The sequence below is a fragment of the Agrilus planipennis genome, unplaced genomic scaffold (genome assembly GCF_000699045.2).
Source record: "Agrilus planipennis isolate EAB-ADULT unplaced genomic scaffold, Apla_2.0 scaffold180, whole genome shotgun sequence".
NCBI classification, from domain to species: Eukaryota; Metazoa; Arthropoda; class Insecta; order Coleoptera; family Buprestidae; genus Agrilus; species Agrilus planipennis.
Window position 1 is genome coordinate 139222 of NW_020442427.1, and position 21899 is coordinate 161120.

The following is a 21899-nucleotide window of genomic DNA, read 5'->3' on the forward strand; positions in this document are numbered from 1 at the left end:
TCCCTTTTAACGGATCCCAATAACTTTTTAATATTGCCTTTGTTTTCTTTCATTTCAACCTGATAACAAGCACTTTATGCAAAAAATATCGATTCCTTCCTAGGGAAATATTCTAGCAGTGAAAAAATAACTAATTAATTCATTAATTTTAAAATATTTGCTTGCGCGTTCTAGAGGGCAACGGGAATTTTAAAATTGTTTTAATGGGAACAGTAATAAGAATAATTAACGATCATACTTCGTTCCTTTCTCGCAAATTTCTAATTAAAAACCTAAACAAACAATTAAGAACTACTAAATCAATAAAATTCTGACGTCGCCGCCACTGTTGGCGAGAAATGGATTTGTAGAAGCGATGTTGCTAGCGCTAAGAAAGTTCTGACTAAAGTACCAACCTAAGAAGTTTCTTTCGTTCTAGGTATTTAAAAAAAAAAAAGAGAGTGCTAATAAAGCTAAAGTTCTCGGTACAATTTAAGTTTGTTTACTACAGAACTCGCTTACATACGATGTAATGGAGGAAGAATTTCCGTAGGGATTAATCCGGTTTGCCTCTTGTTTGTTGAAATACCTATTTTTCTTCAAGATTGAAAGTATTATTTATACTCCAACCACAGAAAAACAGTAAAAACGTTTTATTAATTCTGGGTATCTTTTGAGCTCCATCATTTTGTGTAATGGTTAATTATACGATGGTGCATTGTTTGACTGAGAAAAAGTGGTAACTGTGATATGAGTTACAGTGGTCAAACGGAAAGACCTTTTCTTAGAAGACTTCCAAAACACAAAAGCAACCATAGAAGATAAACCATAGTAAATACTTCTTACAAAACTGCGTTTTGCAAGCACACCAAGGTTCCCAAAATGTAGTGATACACGAAATACTTAATAGAATAGCTGGATCATTGGCCTCACATTCACAGTAGTCCCCATCCGATTGCAGACATCGATCCTATCGCTTCTGTCATGAAAGGAATGTATTCTAGAAGTCTTGTTTTATCGTCGATTCAGCTTCAGTGACATCGATCCTGTCAAATCTACACCTCTTCAACTGCATTTTCGTTTTTGGAAAGAAGAAAAACACTCATAGAGTCAAGTCGGACATATGAGGTGGTTGAAAAACAATGACTAAGCTATTGATTGAGAAATCCATAAAATTCGTGCAACGAACATAACTCCTATCTTTCTCATGCTCAATTATTTTTATAAAATCCGCTGACATATGTCATATAATAATCCCACAATGCTGCAGATGTCGTGAATGGGCTGTCCACGATCATCTCCAATTGCATTCCAAACAACAGTGTAATTCCGGTTGATGGTCGTCTGGAATGTTCATCACCATTAACTGATACTTGATCATTTTTGAAGCGTTCGACCCATTCGTACGTTCGTGTTTGGCTTAGCGCATCGTTCCTGAATGCTTCCTAAGTCACTGTGTGCTTTTGCAGCAGTCCTACCGAGTTTAAAACAGAACTTGATATGTTCTTTCAAATGGACCATTGTAAAATCGGAAACACGAGTGGTTATAGCAAATAATAAAAACTGTTCACCAACAACGAATGCGTCCACTTTTTTTTGTGTTTTATTCCCAGAGCAGGTAGAGCAGAAGGCCCTCTTCAGTCTCCTTTCAGGAATTGTGGGAATGGGTGGGTGGTGGATCGGGTGAGAAAGATGAGACGGGCGAAATGAAGACAAAAGAGAATGAAAGATTATTTGTGGAATATTAACTGCCTAAGCATTTGCCTAAGTGATCCAAGGAAACCACAGAAAAGCATGGACTAAGGCAGACGGACCCGGAATCGAACCGGCGTCCTCCCGAATGCTAAGCAATGGTCCAGACCTCTAGGCCATGCCGCTCGGTCCACCCAAACTGAAGCCGTTTGGCATATTGACTCACAAAGCATGTGCAGACTTCCACCTAGTGGCGTTTGCCAATAGCTGCGATCCTTTACGCACATGATTCAAATTTCGGGAACTTTTGGGTACTTTTTTTTTTATGTTTTCGTGGAAGAGGGGAAATCTTCAGAAGACACCCAGCCGTCCGTACGACTGGGTAGTGTCGGATTCCCGAGGAAGAAGTCCTCGGACCTACCGACTAAAACCCCTCTACCTCAGGCCGTTTTAGGACCAACTAGCGGCCTGAGGTAGAGGGATTATACTATTTATTATTTCATTCATACAATTGTACTTACTGATCGAATTACTATCCTTACATGAAATTATAGTAGCTAAAGCCTTTGGACTTAAGACGAAACGTCGGTGTCGATCCAGGAACTTAAACCCTGATTTGGACCTATGTTTTGTTCTAATTCTGTGCCCATAAATTGCTAATATCATTTTCCATCTTTGATCGGTTCTAAACATCCTCCATCAACTAATTTAACCTCTAAATTTCTTCGAGAATATTAAGTACTTAGGTACTTATGATTTAACTTGTGGTAGTTGTTTAGAAATGGATTCAAACTTTCCGATTGAGCCTTACTTACCACAGTCTATTCTGAATGTCATGATCGCTAATCCATTAGGAACGCTTACAGTATCTGAATGTAAGCCATCAGAATAATACAAAGTAGGAAGTTTGGTCCCTCGGGTGTAAGCGCTCGTCATAGAAGAATTTAACGATCTTCTTCATCTCGTACTAAACACACAGTTCGAAGAGGATGTATTCCTCCGCTTTTTGACAATTAATTACTTTATTGGGTACTTGACTTAATGCCACTGTAAATCGGAGCATTTTGTTAATTTATTTTATTGCAATCCTCGCACATCAAGTAAATTTAATTGACTTCCGGGAAACAACAGCAAGAATATTTGTCTCGAATTTAGCAGAAATTTAAGGAGATTTTTAAATTGAAAATAAGTTATTTATATACAGGAACACCATTCCTGTAACAGATTAAAGGAAAAAGTACTTTTGTTTTGTTTTCTAACCAATTGTTTATGCATTCCGCAACACCAATACCAAAACATCTTTTTGTAATTTCTGTTCTAAAATATATATAGGACAGACACGTAGAATGTTCTAGATTTGCATAAACGAGCATTTCAAAATTTGTGCACGAAGACAGTTCAATAGCTTTACCAAAATGAGAGATTCAGAATATATTTGTGCAAGGCAGCCCCTGCTTAGCGGAGTACTCGATGGTGATTTCGTGAAAGGTTGATTAGAGGGGAAGTACAGGCGTAATAGGGAATTGAGGAAGAATTTCCCTATTATAACTATCGTTCTCTCTATGACCACGTCAGAAACATATAGTTGCTTTGACACAAGAAAAACTTGAAAATAATTCATCGGGAAACACTACAACATCTGCTGTATAATCCGGATTTGTTATCATGGAACTTAAAGAAGAATTTGGAGTACGCTGTTTTGATGACTACCAAAACATGAAGGTGTTTATTTCTCAATAATGACATAAAAAGACTTTCAATCAGTTGGAAAAAGTGCATCGCTAAAAGAGGAGAGTACTTCAAAACATAAAGGTGGATTCAAAAATTTTTTACTGTGTTAAAAAATTCTGGTTAAAACGTAAAAGAACATAATCGAATTGGCCGATTTTAGTGTCGTTTACAATCTTCCATAACAGTGCATGTGGTGAAAACAGGAAAAACTGGAACGTCTGTGCTTATTGATCCGCAACCCTTTCCAACCCCGAACGTGACTTGCATGTGTTTTAAAAACTTGGCTTTTTAAAAGTCCCTCATTTCCTGTAAACGTAAACCATTGGTTATAACGAGTTTTATGATCTATATTCTAACGCACCGTATCAGCAAGTCACTACCATTTCTATATCGACTATCGATTGTAGGTCATTTTTGATAGAAAAACAAGGCAATCAAGTTTATATCTTTCGGCGATGTTGGGCATAGCATTAAAAAAAAGGCAGTAATTACTTAGAAAGACTTTATAAATATAACAGTAGGACAGTAAGGTAATATTATTACCAAGAATAGTACCAATTCTAGTCTTCTTGGTTGTCACATCTGGCTTTTTGCATTGGTTAAGATCTGCAAATATTTCATCAGCTGGTTTTCGTTAAATCTCAAAAGAAATGTTATTTGTTGTTTGCGTTATTGACAAGTTTTTCCTAATTTAGCTTGTGCTTTAAAAAGCTATATTCTGCTGATTAATTCGCTAAAGTTAAAGATCGAAAGAGTGAAAACGAAATTGAACGAATGGGTGGGTCCTTTCAAGATTAAGAATTCGATTGTTTGAACTGCTGGAACCGTGCGCCCTTAATGACTCCAAACCGTTTTTGAAAGAAACGTCCGAGTTCTTTGTTTTTAACGGTTTTTTGACGTTGCAAATGCTACAAAACGTAAACGGAAAAATGACGATCTTGTTCTTATTCTAACAATCACAACTTCTATTGATTGATGCATCTATTCTGCTCATAAATCCAAACGAGTGGGAAAGTGTATTATGGTCAATATACAGGGAGGATAAAATCGAAGATAGAAAGCAAATCGAAAACTCGTTGTAAAGAAAAGGAAAATCGTGTAGTAGATTGTACAGCAAAAAAAGAGAAAGGCGAATGGGTTATATGAAAAAACAATTAGTAATTACTTTGAAAATTTTGTCACGTAATAGGGTTTATGTCAATAAAAACGAGGTACGGTAGAAAAAGGTAACAGACGAAGGTTAAGGGTCAAGGACTTTGAATGGTCAAGAGTGGACCACATCGCTGTGGTTTTTACTTCCATCCAAACGAAATGTCTGGAATTCCTTGACAATATTAGTATATTACGAATTTAGACAAGAAAAGTGTAGAATGTCTCCAAAAACACGTTTACTTCTTCCCCATATACAATGAAGTAAAATTTTCTTGAATACTTGAGTAATTTAGTAATCATGCTTGTGAGAGATACATCGCAACAATTCTCGATTTGGAGGGGTAATAGATACCAACTCTTGCGTCATTAAATAAAAATGCCGCATAATTTTGCAATAAGCAAGACGTTAGGAGGGTTATATGAAATTGGATGCTTGTGGTTTTAATATTCATAAGTCCGCAGCGTGACGTCGTATACGCACTCACAAGGACTCGTTTGAAGTTCAAGGGGCGGGGAAAATTTTTGACGTACAAGATTTTGAAACCGGACAGTCCAGCCGTGTGTTACGACCAACCCAAAAGTCATGTCAATCACCCCTTACTTTCGTTTCGTCGTTTCCCTGACTAGACTGCAATATAGCCGATAACATTGAATCAAACGATCTAATTTCGATGAAGGTACAACAGAAACTTTTTAGAGAAGCCTATGAATGAAACAAGATTAGAATCGTCTTCATGCGACGTATTGTTTCAGAGTTACAGCTGTCGAAAGTTTTGGCGTCGAATTATAGTACAGTCTTCCAGTTAGAGATATTTAATTTAGAAGAGACGCACTCACCAGAAGGACTGCGGTTAGAAATTAATATGTCACACATATATGCACCAACCAAGTCTCATTCGGAGCCCAAGGGATGGGGAAAATTTTTGACGGAAAGGGTTCTGAAGAAGGAGAGTCCGGGTATGAGCTACAACTGACCTTAATCACAGTGTAGTTACCCCCACAATATTGGTAATAATTTAGGGTTGAACGTCCCGTTCCTATAAGAGTACCATCAAAATTTTCTAGAGAGATACCCATGATTGAAATATGCCCAAAATGGTCTTCATGTGACGTATCGTTTGAAAGTTGCCACTTGACGAAATTTTTATCGTTGTAGTATCACAAAATTGTACGAAATTCACGCTACTAACTAATTTAGGTATCGTTCACTGCACGTCAAAGAAAATATCGTGTTAATCAGTTATTATTCAAATTAAGTGGAAACCACGCTGCTTTCACCTTTTTCTTTCATTTTAAGGGAAAATTAAGAGTAATGGAATTAGGCTTAAAAGCCGCAATCATCATTAAGGGAAAAGGTAACTAATTTCAGTTCTGAAAATGGGATTAGACCCTTTGAATTGCGAACTGATGAGTCTGGCGGACAGAGCTTATCGGATTTTATCTACACGGAAAGATTTACAAAGTTTATGTTTACCCGCGAGAGCATCAAAAGAAAAATCCGAGCTCGAATCATTCACTTGAAAAATCCTGTTGACATTTAATGTGTAAATGTTTTCACTGCACTTCTGGAACGAGAGTAGACAGGTACCCACCTCTGCTATCCACTAATTAGATTGTTGATTGGCAGCTCATACGTTAACAAGTACGCTCTACAAACAATGCCCCCTCAGACAGTAATTATACAGGGAGGCATTCACATAGCCAGTAAATATATACATAAACGTGTTGTAACACCATTTCTATAAGTAAAAAATATAACGACCACTTAATTCGTATAATATTATCCTAATCACTTTGTCGTCCATCTGCCAGTTTACTGGGCGATTAACAAAACGTATTGCAGGATATTTCTTTCACTCAAAATGAAACTTTATTACGTTTCATTTCCGTCAGCTGATACTGGTGAACGAGTTGTTCCACTTATTTACATTTTAGTGCAAAGTATAGTGTTGATGAGTAGGGATTTCTACAGCCCCCTTCGAGGAATCCCGGGAACGACTGGATTTTGGTTGCAGAGAGAGATGAGTCAAACGAGATGAAGGCAATACAAGATTGTGGAGCAGTATTATTGATTCAGCATTTACCGGCACGATTCAGAGAACTATAGAAAAACTGGGACCAAAGTGGATGAAACCGGAATTGAATGGATATCCTTCCAAATAACAAGTTAGGATTTAATCCAACACGTTCCGTGCTGCATTACTATTACTGTCTGTATATCATCTCGTAACTAGAGCTAGAACTGATCTCTTTTGGGTGTTTCATTCCCACCAGTCAGTAATGCTGGTGGACGGGCAGTCGGAAGGTAGGGCGGAAGGCCCTCTTCAGCCTGCTTTCAGGAATCGTGGGAATGGGTGGGTGGTGGTTCGGGTGAGAAAGATGAGACGGACGAAATGAAGATAGAAGAAGGTGAAAGATTATCTGTGGAATATTACTGCCCCAGCATTTGCCTAAGTGATCACAGAAAAACTTGGACCAAGGCAGACGGACCCGGAATCGAACCGGCGTCCTCCCGAATGCTAAGCAATGGTCTAGACCTCTAGGCCATGCCGCTCGGTCTCTTCCGACCTCGCGCAAACTATTTATAGGGACTGGACTTCTCTAGAGAGATTCCAGAATGTAGGATCTAGAGATTCTGGTCATCTTTGTTAGGAGCGCTATTTAGGCAACACACTGTAGGCTTCTGCACTCTTCGTCGCGTATGATGGTTTGCCTGGAAGTGACAGTACGTTTGATAAATTTTGTACATTTTCTTTTAAATCTTGTATCTATCCGTTTGATATATGATAAAACAGCTTCCTAAACCATCTTTAAAATTTCTACGTAGAAACAAGTCTATTAGACCTATATCCATAAAACCTTAATCTCAAACCATTATGAACTTGAGTATTTTATCTATCTAATTTATTCGTAGGTACACTAAATTACTGCCTTCATTTCTGACACGTACTAATACCAAATTTTTTGTTTCAGTGTGATCCAGGTTTGGGAGCAAGCGTGATGTACGATCTTCTCTACAATGAACCCACAAAGTTAATGCTTCTAGCTGGCTGCAGTACGGTATGCACCACTGTCGCTGAAGCAGCCAAAATGTGGAACTTAGTTGTGGTAAGCTGCTAATTCCATACTATATCGTTTTTTAGTTCCATTTTTAACATTCTGCTAGGATTACTGATTGGTAGCCATGCCAAAATTATAATAGAATTAATAGGACAATTATTGAGTGCAGGAACTTTTCTCCTTTGCCAATATAATTCTCTCTTATGATATCACAGAGGACAAACCACGTTTTAAATGTAGTCAGGTCAGAAGAAGAGAAGATCAACGACTTTGAACGAACCGTAGTACTAAAGAATGAGTTCAAAAATGGCACAGGTGTTCTTTATAGACCAGAATCTTCGATTTGACTTTTATGCAGAATTAGTTCAGCATTTCTGCATCGCGCTATTTTACCCGGTAGCGCCATAAACGGCTTTTACTTCTGTAATTCTTCCTTTCTAATTAAAGCTGTATGTAACTTAGTACTTAGCGATAAGCTTTTTAAAGTTACTTTAGATTTAATGTCAGTTTGCAAACATAATCCGTAAATATGCAAAAACCTCCCCCTGCAAAACGTACACCGTATCATGCTGACATTTAATTGTTTCATGTGTACTCTTGGATTTATATGTGTTGTCAAATGAGCATAATTAAATTGTTCTTTGTATATGGGTCTGAAAGCAAGCCGCACATAATTACCTAGCTTTCTAAATAAATCATTTTCTACGTAAGTGTGTTTTGCGAAAAGGGTGGTTTTGCTGTTGAGCATGAATATAAAGGATGGCACCCCTGGGTTGCCGTAATTTTCCATGCAAAAGCTCCCTGCCTGACTGCTTCCATTCGTACTGTTCGTTCCTTTGAATTTACGAGTTAACAAAAAGTTATTACATACCTACATTCAAAGTTTCAGAATTGTATAGTTAATGTTTCTCCACTTTTTCTGACTTTAAGTGATAATTATAATATCAAAAGCACTTTCACTATCACTTAAAAGCTTTACGTAGCGGTTGAGAGCAAGTGAGCAACATAACAAACAAGGTATTGTTACGTGTTCATGGTTTGAGATCCGTTAGGTGGTTTGATCAGTCAATGGCTGATGAGCAACGACAAGCCATTGATCCTTTCAGCCATTAGCATTATATTTGAGGCAGGGATACATCTGTAATCCCACATGATACCTTACAAGTTGTGAGCAAGTATTTTGGATTGCTCATGAGGTACAACAGCCGTTGCAAGATGAATTCCGGCGTAGTTTTTGTAAATTAAGCGTTTTCTCTCCGAGCGGCCACAGTTAAACCACTACAATAAATCCCTATTTCATACAAAAGGGTAATCAGTACTAACGAGCGCTTTATTGTGTTTAAAGACGATACACAATATAGTATAGTCGAAATAAGAAGGCAAAGTCCCCAATAAATAATGCACACTAAAGGCATATCGTTTTTCTCGTTCTTACAAACGGAAGATATCCTGTCTTTACTCTCTAAACACGCCTCCTCCATAGCTGTGTCGAGACCTGCACCTACGTTTCATAAGAATCAATCGAATAGAATGAGACGATCGACAACATGCTTGTCTTGTCATTTGTACCTACATAAAATGGGCAAATTTACAGGATNATAGTCGAAATAAGAAGGCAAAGTCCCCAATAAATAATGCACACTAAAGGCATATCGTTTTTCTCGTTCTTACAAACGGAAGATATCCTGTCTTTACTCTCTAAACACGCCTCCTCCATAGCTGTGTCGAGACCTGCACCTACGTTTCATAAGAATCAATCGAATAGAATGAGACGATCGACAACATGCTTGTCTTGTCATTTGTACCTACATAAAATGGGCAAATTTACAGGATCGGCTTAAGGTAGTAGTCGTGCTACAGTATGGTGAAAAAGTTATTGTAAGATCTAAAATAATTCAATGCAATAATATTTATATAATTTCGATTGTACATCAAAACAGATTGAATGAGTCTGTATTCATACATACCCACACATCTAAAAATATTATTGTTCTTTTAATCGTGCAACACTGTATTTTATATTGATACAAATTCTCATATTTTTAAACTTTGTGTTATTATAACTCAACAACGGGAAGGTCAATAGGCTAATAGGAAGGTCTTCTTCCACGAAAACTAATAAAAGGATATATAATAAATACAAAATAGTCAGCATTGATGAGAAATGAATGCGTTATTGTTTACTTTTAATTTCATAAAAATAATTGTTTTTCAAAATAATACTTAGATACATTTGTTTTTAAATTAAAAGTTCCACCTTATTAAAATAAGTAAAGTATCCGGGATACGGTTCTGCAACTAATGTTCAAAACCTCCGCCACTATGTTTATAACGGAGATTGTTTTCTCTACTTTGAAAATAATTACATAATAACATTCCAAACAAGTTTTCTACTCTGACCATTTCCTTGAAAGTTAACAACAAAAATAACAATAGCACCAACAAAAACAACGAAAACAATAGTTACAACGAAAAAATAACTTAAACGATATATATGTAGAGAGATGACTATTCGAACAAATACACCAACTAAATTAAGCCGACCCTGTAAATTTGCCCATTTTATGTAGACAAAAATGACAAGACAAGCATGTTGTCGATCGTCTCATTTTATTCGATTGATTCTTATGAAACGTAGGTGCAGGTCTCGACGCAGCTGTGGAGGAGGCGTGTTTAGAGAGTAAAGACAGGATATCTTCCGTTTGTAAGAACGAGAAAAACGATATGCCTTTAGTGTGCATTATTTATTGGGGACTTTGCCTTCTTATTTCGACTNTTTATCTCGAATTAGAGGTCAATCGACTTCAAAAATAGTCAGCATTGATGAGAAATGAATGCGTTATTGTTTATTTTTAATTTCATAAAAATATTTTTTTACAAAATAATACATCTGTTTTTAAATTAAAAGTTCCACCTTCTTTTCGTATCCGGGATACGGTTCTGCAACTAATGTTCAAAACCTCCGCCGCTATGTTTATAACGGAGATGTTTTCTCTACTTGTTTCTTTCTTTCTTTGAAAATAATTAATAACATTCCAAACAAGTTTTCTACTCTATGAATTTAAAACTTCTCGGACCATTTCGTTGAATGTTAACAATAAAAACAACAATAGCAACAACAATAACGCCTACAAAAACAACGACAACAATAGTTACGACGAAAAAATAACTTAAACGATATATGTAGAGAGATGACTATTCGCACAAATACAATAACTAAATCAAGCCGACCCTGTAAATTTGCCCATTTTATGTAGGTACAAATGACAAGACAAGCATGTTGTCGATCGTCTCGACAGAATATATTCCGTTTGTAAGAACGAGAAAAACGGTATGCCTTTAGTGTGCACTATTTATTGGGGACTTTGCCTTCTTATTTCGACTATACTATAGATAGTCTGTCTAATATGTATGCGAACTAAACGTCTAGGATGGGGTTAAGGTCATGCGCATTGGCTAGAGAACCCATTCCTTTCGCGGTATCACTTTTACCCTTGAAGCCAAAGGTTGTTCAACAGATTAAAAAAAGACTCATGATAAAATTTTCTCATTTTAAATTCCCGAGAGAATCTCAAGAAATGGACTATAACCTGAGGGATGTTAGTCGAGACAACACAATAAACAAGATAGCTCATCTCAAGTGGATTAACTATTTTCATATAGTCGTCATTCGACGTACGTTGTTGTGGCTTGATATATTCGATGTAACTTTCAACATTATTTGAAATCTTGCTTTTTTTCAAAACGGTTATACTTTCACTATTCCTTTAATATGTTCCAAATTTATTACAAACACATTACCGTTGCGGCTATTTCCAAACTCAATTAATGGCAGCAATTCAGAATACATGTGTTTTGGTTTATTGACATTTATAATTAAGTGGAAACAGGTTGGGGAGAGATAAGATCGTCTTCCGTGCTACCACAAGCAATTTGATTGTGTTGCAAAGGTCGCAAGTTGTTTCCACATTAACTTATTCCGTCATTGACCCAAATTCTCCGTCAAAACTCACCGCAGAGCTTGCATATTTCTTGCCATCGTGTACCGTTTAATGTTCATTCCGAGCTGAACGAATTGAATTATATCTCACGCTTCATAAACCACCACCACCTTCACGCCGAGTATTGCACGAATGATGCAATTTTGTAGCTTTAGGTTTCATTGAAGAAGTGAATTAAAGTCTAAACGGATTAGTTCAGGCAAAGTCAAGCAAAACATTTCACTAAGCCAGTTACGCTTTGCACTTGGCCAGTCTTGCACATAATTGCTTAGATGAAGGGGAAAACTTGAAAAATTTGTGAAGAAATTAAATGTGAAGAGTTCTCGAATAGATAAGTCCCAATAGCTGAACCAATTGCAATAGCAGGCACTTGGTCCTTTGGATTTAAGATGATTTACAAAAGAATCGATGTTGATTGTATATACCGAGATTTAATACGTCATATCCGATGACGTTCAATGTGAAATATGAAATTCTCATAACCAATTGAATCCACTCAAATTTGTATGGAAAGATACAGTGGGATTGGTCAGTGACCATCAAAGATATTTCCAAATTTAGAGCTGCCTACTAAAGAAATAATAAATATTCTCCTAACTTGCACCTTCTTGTATTTTTTCACCTTTATTTTGACACCTTCATACTTAGGATGATTTTTGTGAGGTTAAAAACGACGAATCAACTCGAGTCGATACGTATCAGTTGCTGGCAGTTAGTTGGATATCTAAAAATAGACAGTACAAAGAAGCCGGTCTTTAAAATGTATAAGGAAACCCCATTTGAACTCTTCACTGTGCACATGGAGATAGTCCAAAGATTTTTACGATGAGTTTTGTTCTGTTCTCGTGAACTTTGAACTGCTTACGTTACATGTTTGGACTGCTGCCAACTCTTGCATCTACAATGCACCTTACTATCATCGAAAGAGGTCAAAATTATAAGAAAACAGCTGCATATGTTTCAATATCAATAAAAATATGAGGATTTTTGCCTATTTAGATATTCATGTGTGCTTCCAAAATATAACTAGTAAATTCCTTAAATGGTTAAAAACAGAACAGTATCTTCACTTGATAAAGAACTGTGAAAACAAAAGTAACAGTAAAATGAACTGCGTCATGTATTTTATTCGTAGGTTTCCCAAAAGAAAAGCAATTGGACAATGTCGCATACTTCTAAAAATTCTAAAAGTATTAATCGGTAAGCTTTCCACTTACATGGGCATCTAGTTCAAGCTTTTTGTTGAATGCTGTACGTGTGTGTATTAAGATCCAATCATTTTCCCTAGATGAAACTTTTCCTTCGCTTTTATGTGGAACGTTTGGACATAGGAATTACCGGAAAACCATTACCGAACGTATCAGAAATTTCTCTCTTCTTTTTCTGCAACATTAATTTCCGGCCCATTACCTGCTGACAAAGTGTGGACCATTTCTAAGGTTATAATATCTTTTCTCAGTTATGTGGAGGGGAACCAGCCAAAGTAGGTTCACGCAAAGATTTTCTAGTCGTTAGAGTTTACGATGGGAATGAAGGAGGATTAAAGCCGTAGAGAAATAATTGTTGCTACTGAAACAGGAAGTTTCAAGTTAAAAGCATAAATCAGTCAAAGTTCATAGCAGCATTTACGCCGTTTGTTTAGTCTTTTGTGGATTATTCAAATATTAAAGGCTCTTTCTATGTTTCTGTATGCTACAATTTAAATGTGCAAAGGGACGTTGAAAATGTTAATGCTAGAACAATAATTCATCATCCATGTAAATAATGAACGATAAACGTGGTATGTTAATGAATTTCTACTAAAACCTTTCTCCGAAATAATAATGGAAGCTGAACATGCCATTTCCTGGGGCGTATCAGAGTTAAATGCCAGTTTGCTTTTCCAAGTGAGTGCTTAAATATGCTCGGTGTCCGAAATACAAAATTATATTTCAAATATGAATCCATATTCAATTAGCCTCAAGCACATCCTCTCAAAATTTAAATTATTTATAACTCTCCTTGATAATCTTTTACCTACCTACATAATTAATTTTAGTCAATATAATCTTGCGCGTGTTGGAAAGGTATGTACATTTCCACGAAGTGGTGGAAAATAGATGCACTAAACGATTTACTCATATTTTTAACGTATTTTGTCTTATATTGGAACAGTCAGTTGTAAATTATAAGTAAATAGAAAAAGAAACAAATGAACCGCATGACGCCATCTAACAGCAGAAAATAGAATGAAAACACTAAAGAAGAGATTCCTCTGTGTACAGAGATACCATCCTGATACTAAATAACATCCTATCTAGCACGAAGCGGGATTGTTTCAAAAATACATATTTTTTATAGTAAAAAAAAACACTAAGACAATTTAGAGCCAGTTGAATTAGTTTCAGCAAATGATTTTTTCGTTACTTAAAAATTGAGGAAACGATTTTACAAACGTTAACCTAATGCCTACGTTTTCATTTTATCCCAATACATTATTAAACTCTGTTTTTCTTCGATGTTCCAGTTGTGTTACGGCGCCAGTTCACCAGCCCTTTCTGATCGCAATCGGTTCCCCACTTTGTTTCGAACTCATCCGTCAGCTACCGTACACAACCCCACTCGCATAAAGCTAATGAAAAAATTCGGATGGTCGAGGGTAGCAATATTACAGGAAGCCGAAGAAGTTTTCATATCTACGGTTGAAGACTTGGAAACTCGCTGTAAGGAAGCGGGAATTGAAATTGTTACTAGACAATCCTTCCTTTCGGATCCTGCCGATGCCGTTCGGAATTTGCGAAGACAGGATGCCAGAATTATCGTCGGACTATTTTACGTGGTTGCTGCCCGAAAAGTTCTTTGCGAAGTGTACAAACAACAGTTATATGGAAGGTCGTACGTCTGGTTTTTCATAGGTGAGTAAACATTCTTTTGTTCTTTTCCTCTTTAATCAAAAATCACTTGGAATCTTTAACGACATATTAAAATTAAAAATGAAGCATCATAACAAAGGAGATCCAGACTTCAAGAAATCCAAAACCACTAATTTAACAAATTTAGTTGTAAAGTTAATTGACATTATTGGACTTCTTTTCGACTTCGACCTCATGACGCACATTAAGTTTGACTGATGATGATAATCGAAACAACAGTGCTTCATATTGAAGTCTCTCTGCCAATAAACGAAAGCAATAACAATAGAACTATACCTGGGTTAATTCCCCTACTATAGTTACATACTAGGACACAGAATGTACCCCAAACAATCAAAGACAATTTTACAAGAACAGAAGAAATCTTTAGAAAAGTTCGATTATCTTTCCAAAGCATACATACATTATTCGACTCATAGGATTTTGTGCCATGACTCTGGAAATTTGTCCTCAATGTTCCTAAAAGAGTTTCACTTCAAAACAAAATTAGTGTATACTTAGCATAGATGCTGGCTCTTTTAAACGATACCACTGATACGAATCTAAAATAGGTGAGACCATTTTAGGCTTTAATTTCGTTCTGTCAATTTCTCTTTGCGTGGATTCTGACTTATGTTTGATTTATGTCGTATCGTCATATGAATAGGGAAGTCATTGATTTATCGACGCGACCGAGAAATGTCAGAAAATGTAATGCACGACCAATTTGGTAAGCAATACTACAAAAAAGCTGAGTAGACAAAGCCAATCCAGAGATCTGGTTTCGAAAATTCCCACTTTTTGTGGATATAGCACAAACATAATTAATGTCACGTCAACTGCAATTAAATCTTTTTCTCATTTTCATTGAATTTTTAGTCACACATGCATACCATAAGCACAAGTTAATCCTAATTGATTCCGATCTAAACATCATAAATTGATGTAGATGAAACTATGAGTGATTACCATTTAAAATAAGTCAGTAATATAAAACTGTAACAATGAGATTGAGATGGGAAGGACTAGGATTCAACAGTGTAAAGATGCTACTAACAATAAGTGATGTTACTCGAATTAGGTCCATAACTCTTAACTTCATTTAAATATTTCCGTAAAATTTATATAACAATATACCACTAGCTTTACTTAATTCGGATAGAAGGGACATAATTTCGCATCGGTTGAAGCATTTCAAGCAACATCTGTTGTTGAAAATTGATTTATGATGCGCGTCAACCTTCTTCAATAATACATAAAAGTTTCAGGAGATGTGACGCATTTAAGTGACAGGTCTTGTACATCGGTCAAAAATAAATAAGAAATAATTAAGAATCGGTAAGGATACGTTTCAAATGCTTCATTAAAATTATTTACAATTTAACAAAGACTTCGACAACATTTTATATGAGATTCGTTCAAATCTCAAATCTAGAATGCAAGAAAAGCAGATAAAGTACTGTGAACCTAAAACTAAACATAACACTAAATCCCAAATTTTCACAAAGACATTTAGCAGTTTAAAACGCATTTCGACGCCAAAAAGGTGTCATTTTCAATTAGAAACTCTCACAAGTGCTTCGAGTCTCATACTAGAGAAAGGAGCATGCCCAATTACACTTACCAATTCCCGCAATGGAGTAGCGACGCTTGCTAGAAGAAGAGATAGAAGCAATTGCTTGCTGTCTCACTTATTGTGATTCCGTGACACATAACCCAATGTACAAGTAGATATTAGATACAAGATACACGGCGGTCAGATAAGTAAAGGTTTTAGATGAGTCGAATACCGAGCGTCATAGTCTAGTCAGGTCTAGTAATTCCTTTTTTCGCCTTTCTACCCCTACCATCACCACTCAGGATTCCTAACGAAGGCTAAAGTCTTCGACCTACCAAGTGATATCAAGATATCCATATATTTAAATGGACCTTGTTGGAGCATACGTAATCCTAAAATGTAGCATCGTACTACAGATGGCGTTTACCCCGCCATTTGTGGTATTTTCTAAAACGCGCTGTTAAGACAGCAGGTAAAAGTTGGCCTGTGTTCTGTCGGAGCTGCCTGCGACGCGCTGATGAGATCCAAAAAAATCGAAATCGCGATCCGCTTTTGGCAGTTTCAACAGAATACAGACCACTTCGAATTATTTTATTCGATTATGGTAACGTGCCTATCACGTTGAGGTTAGCTACGCCGAGATTCGTTTCAGCAGGTAGATATCCATATATTTAAATGAACCTTGTTGGAGCATACGTAATCCTAAAATGTAGCATCGTACTACAGATGGCGTTTACCCCGCAATTTGTGGCATTTTCTAAAGTGCTTTGTAGTATAGTGTAGATCGATGCAAGATTCCACCATAGTAATGCTCGATTATATGTTACCAAAATTAAATTAAACTATAAATGGAATATATTGATAGCTAACCGCAAGAATTAATTGTGAAACAATATTTTTGAAATAATAAGTAATATAAAATATACATTTATATTTTAAATTGTCATAAATGAACATTAAAACCCATTATATTCGTGAGAATTTAATGGAAACGCTTCAGATGAGCCATTTTATTGCATCTTGATCTTCGTGCCTTTGACTGGCAAATTACGAACGTCTTTATTTAGTAGTTGGGATATGGAATTTATGTACATAACAACCGCTCATTTTTCATGTAAATCGTGGCAGAGACCGGTTGCCATCTTCCCAAATTTTCGTCGAGATGGTTTATCTGCTTGTGAAGTTTTCCAATTTACTTCCTTCGTATCTCGCAATAAATTTTGATAGAGCAGTCGTTTGATAGTAAAAAGAGGGACGTTCACTTACTCACCCTCGCAGTCGCTATAAAAAGTTTTTCGGAGTCGACGTGGTCAGAGTGTTATGGAGTGGAAGTGGATAGAAAATATAACGTCGTTTACGTTCTCTAAACTGCTTCTATTGGCAGAGTGAATTTTTTTCCAAAAGGAGCTTTAACAGTTTTCCATGTTTTTCTCCTTTCGGGTCATATACTGTTCTTAGAAAATATACATTTTCATTGATATTATCAACTTTACACCAGAAGCAAATAAGGATTCTTACTCTATATTGGGACCAAGTCTCTAACTAAAGTATAAAATAACAAACCAAGGCTCTCTCTTACAAGACTTCATCAGAGTAGGTCTCTTATAAGTAAATTCCTGTTCAACTACTACGTTTCAAGAAATGAGGAAATTGGTTCAATATAGAAGGAAGTGGAGGTCCGTGTCTAATCAGTCTTTGGGTTGAAAACCTTATGATGATGACTCAAAAGTTATGTAAGTAATGTTGTTTAGTCAATCTCCAAAATTCCGTACCTCGAAATGGAAGAATGGTATTTCAAATGTATCCTCTTATTTAAGATGGAAACAATATTGTCAGAATATCAAAATGAAAAAATGATTAAACAACATTGTGCTCATTTACCTTAACTGTACATTTTATATCTATTTTGATATAGACTTCTGTAAAAACGAAAATAAATAATAAAGAAGTCACGACTTTTACTTCATGTAGATTCACCAATCGAAGTTCCTCGTTATTCTGATTAATTATAGTTAATTGAGACGTCAATTATAAGAGCAACGGTGCTTTCTTTGTGTCTGTGTTTTCTTCGACCATTTAATAAGAAAAAAGTGGGCCATCAGCTCCAGGGGAATTACCTTAGGTGTTATTTATCTCGTTATCTTTGGAGAGGCTGGAAAGTCAATAACTGGATCCTAACTTGTCGACTACTGCATTTAATCAGTCAAAAACCGATCACTGCCAGACTTTCGCGTTACTCAAATTCGAAAGAAAATTAATGGCCAGATGTTTTGCTCGTTTTATCAGAAAACGGATTACCAACCTCGGAAGAAGTACGGGTGGATCTGAGATACGGAATAAAACCGACATTATTCGCTTTTTTCCCTCGTCATCCCACAAGACAGTTTAAAAGCACGCTTCCCTACTTCAGAACTAAGAGTTACGCTTAATATTTATCAGTTTAAACCGTTCCTTTTCGTGTTTCGTGAATGTTTTATGAGTGAACGTCATAGTGAAATATTTAAGGATAAAAATGGAAGAAATAACAATTTTTCTAATGGACACAGTTTACCTCGGGAAACTATCAGAATATTTGACAAATATCCTTCATCCACACAATATTCCAAAATTCCTCATTAATACGAATTTTGAATAGACCAGAGATATATTTCAAGACGCCAAAAGAGCTGACCAAAATTGGAGATTTTACTGAAAAAACTGACTAGTCAACTGTTTTGAAATATATCGGACTATAGAGTAACCTAATCAATAGCTCATAGAGAAAATATATTATCACTTCCTTTGCCTGATAACAAAAGATCAGACTATACAGTTAGATACGCCGAGAGATAATGATAAAGTTTAAGAAATGAAACTTGACATCCAAAATCCAAAGTTTTTACCTTCTATTCGCATATAACTGAACAACTGAAATAAAACTTAAAAAATAGTACGTATTGGTAAAAACTACGTATATATGTATTCTTACTAAACGGTAAAATTTAAAGAATATATTGAACTTTTTTCTCATTTGTAACGCGGTGTTATCAGTACTTAGTTTAAAGCGATAATTTGTCATCATCACTTTCTCAACGGCAGCTGTTTGCTCCCAACAACTGCTTGAAGTAGTTGCTCAATATTTAATTAATAAATGAAGAAAGTTTTAATATCAGCCATCACGGAAACGTCAAAATACATATCCATGAAAATAATTTATTAGGTAGATGCTAACTGTTAAAGTTCAACTTCTCCGAAGTAAACTTTTCCCTTTCAATAGGATAGCTTCGTAAATCATTTAGCTAAGGCAGCTTGTTTTTCATTATTAATATCGAGAGGTAACTTAAAGAAGTGGATTGCTTTACAAAATAGGTTTCTAGGTATCTTTATCGTTTCTTGATAAGAAGGTCACAAATATTAGAACGTATCCACAAGGAGACGAGCAGGTGAAATATTTTGTTTTACAATGTGAAATTGAAGACATATGAATTCCTCATACGCTTAAAGTTTAATTGAACTCATACCACGTTACGCATCAAACTACTAACAACTTATTGAGACTATTAAAAAAAGTTTATAACTTGTTTTATTTCTATTCCAACTTATGGTGTTAGGAGCAGAAAATTCAAAATTGAAATAGGCAATTCCATGGATCTTCAACACAAGCTTCTGGTATGGTAGACAAAAGGAGTGTACGCCTTCAGCTGAATAATGACCTAAAAAAAATTCTGAAGGTCAAAAATTGGTAAAATATTGATGGGATGACCTGATCCTGATTCAGTACCCCGGTTACCCCACTACTGTTGTTAAATACTATGTTGCATTGAAGGTGCTCGAAATATTGTTCTCCCCACTTCCAATGTAATTTTAGCGGCTAGAAGGATCAATTATTTGTCTGTGCTCATTTCGAAAACCATGAATACGTAATAATATCCACTTTTATTTTGAACTTTCATACTCAGTCGCCGCTTGATTTGTCTTGTTTAAAAATTTAAAGAGGTGAAATTGCTCACTTGTTCTTGATAAAGATTTTAGGGATCTATATTATTGAAACACAAAACTTTTGTTTGCAATTCTGGTGTTTAGACGGTTCGTTTAATAATTAATTCCAATTTGAGCGGATTCCCCTCAGTTTAGATATCTAGGTCAATAGCAAAATTTTCATTCCATTCTGTTACATGTTAAATTAATAACGTTGGAAGATACGGTCAGTAGACGAGAGGGTAGAACATACGAGACGCAGCCAACTCCTCCATAAGATAATAGTTAGTAACACGAACGTTCCTGGGGCGGTTGTAAAGTTCTCATCTCCTCGCCATTTTATTCAAGTGTGACGTGATTTAAAAGATTAGCGCCGTCATGATTAAATATTAAATTCGCTTAATGGTTTGTTTCGGCTGGTTGTCAGGGACCGTTGCATAATTCCGACGGTTCGAGCTGCTCAATAATTAAAAGACCGTTCGAGGACGACAAAGGGGACGCCCGTACGTGAACATCTTCAAATGTATAATACGGCCTCGAATAAAGGCACGAAGCTTGCAGTTCGTTTCTCTGGATTTCACAATGGAGCTGTAATTTTTCTTTACGTTCAATTCCCGCTTGCACTGCCCCAGACCGTCAACGGAGCCGTGACTTCGAAATAGGCCCCATTATAAACACAAACAACATGCTACTACACTGTTTGTGTTCAAATAAAAATGAGAAGGAATTATTCAGAGGTCTTCCTCACTAATAATGAGACTGGACTGTGCTTTGTCGAAACTTGGATTGCATGGCACTAATATTTAACTGACCACGGAGAAAAAAGCGAAATAGATATGAGTAGTTGTGGGTCAGGAAATTTTAGACATAGGTACTTTCAATTAGTAGTTCGCAGTACAAGTTTCTTGAAATTTGCTAAATTCCTTAAATAAATTTCGCTTTTAAACCATGTTTCTGTTTTAATATAAATAACTGCAACCAAAACCTAGCTCTGAAGTGGTCAAAGAAATTTAAAACAAAAATTGCAGGCATCCCTTCATATTATTGATATCTATCGATAGAAACCTGGATATAGCAATGAAAAGAAAATGTGGGTGACTGGGCCACATCGTAATTTCGTGGTGAAGCGAACTTGTTAATTAAATGAAAAATAAATTGGTTAGGAGTATACCAAAATATATGACTGTTCCATTAATTGTTGGAGGCGGCGATTAACAAAATCCTTGGACTTTTAATTAAAAAGAAACGGCGTGACAAGATCAATGAGGGACTTTCCCGATTTACAATTTCAGAAAATGTATCTTCAACTTTACTCAAACGTTACCTGTTTTCGATGTCTATCTTACTCATATAACTATGTACATGTATGTATATAGAAATCCATTATAGAAATGAGTATACACAAAGAACGATTGAGTCGATTACGTAAAAAGGTAATTTTAATTGATAAATGATTAATTAAATAACGCCTTCGAAATGACAAATATAGCAACTGATTAAATGAAATGGTCCACTTTAAATTGCGAATTTCTATCATCGTTCCGCGTCTGATTTTCGACTAGAGGAAATTGAAAAGTCGAGTATGTGTACGGAGCTGTTCAAACGTTTGCAGCTTCATCTCATTCGCTCCTTTCTGCTTTCGATCTAGCAATGAATGCAATATAAAGTGACAAGTGAAAAGGGCAACATTCAGCAGCGTATCAATTTCAGGGACTTGCCGCCGTAACCGCTGCCGTCGTTCCTTCGTATCCCAAAGGAACATATACGAACATAATTTACGTGAAACCACAAGTCAATTCGAGACAGACATGCCACATGTAAAATTGCAGATAAATCGTACATGATATAAAGTGATACTATAATATAAACTGTTTTGCT

The 21899-nt window shown here is 36.0% G+C and overlaps 1 protein-coding gene and 1 long non-coding RNA gene across 5 annotated transcripts in view; one reads left to right on the top strand and one right to left on the bottom strand.

The window, feature by feature from the left end:
- Window positions 1–21899, bottom strand: part of LOC108740569 — a 123119-nt gene that overhangs the window by 94424 nt on the left and 6796 nt on the right. The gene's annotated exons all lie outside the window — the stretch shown is intronic.
- Window positions 1–21899, top strand: part of LOC108740568 (gamma-aminobutyric acid type B receptor subunit 1) — a 172165-nt gene that overhangs the window by 84981 nt on the left and 65285 nt on the right. For all 3 annotated transcript variants that reach the window (XM_025980234.1, XM_025980233.1, XM_025980232.1), the window contains exons 7-8: window positions 7528–7662; window positions 14122–14509. In XM_025980234.1, the coding sequence (XP_025836019.1) occupies window positions 7528–7662; window positions 14122–14509 (523 nt within the window). The remainder of the gene's footprint in view (window positions 1–7527; window positions 7663–14121; window positions 14510–21899) is intronic.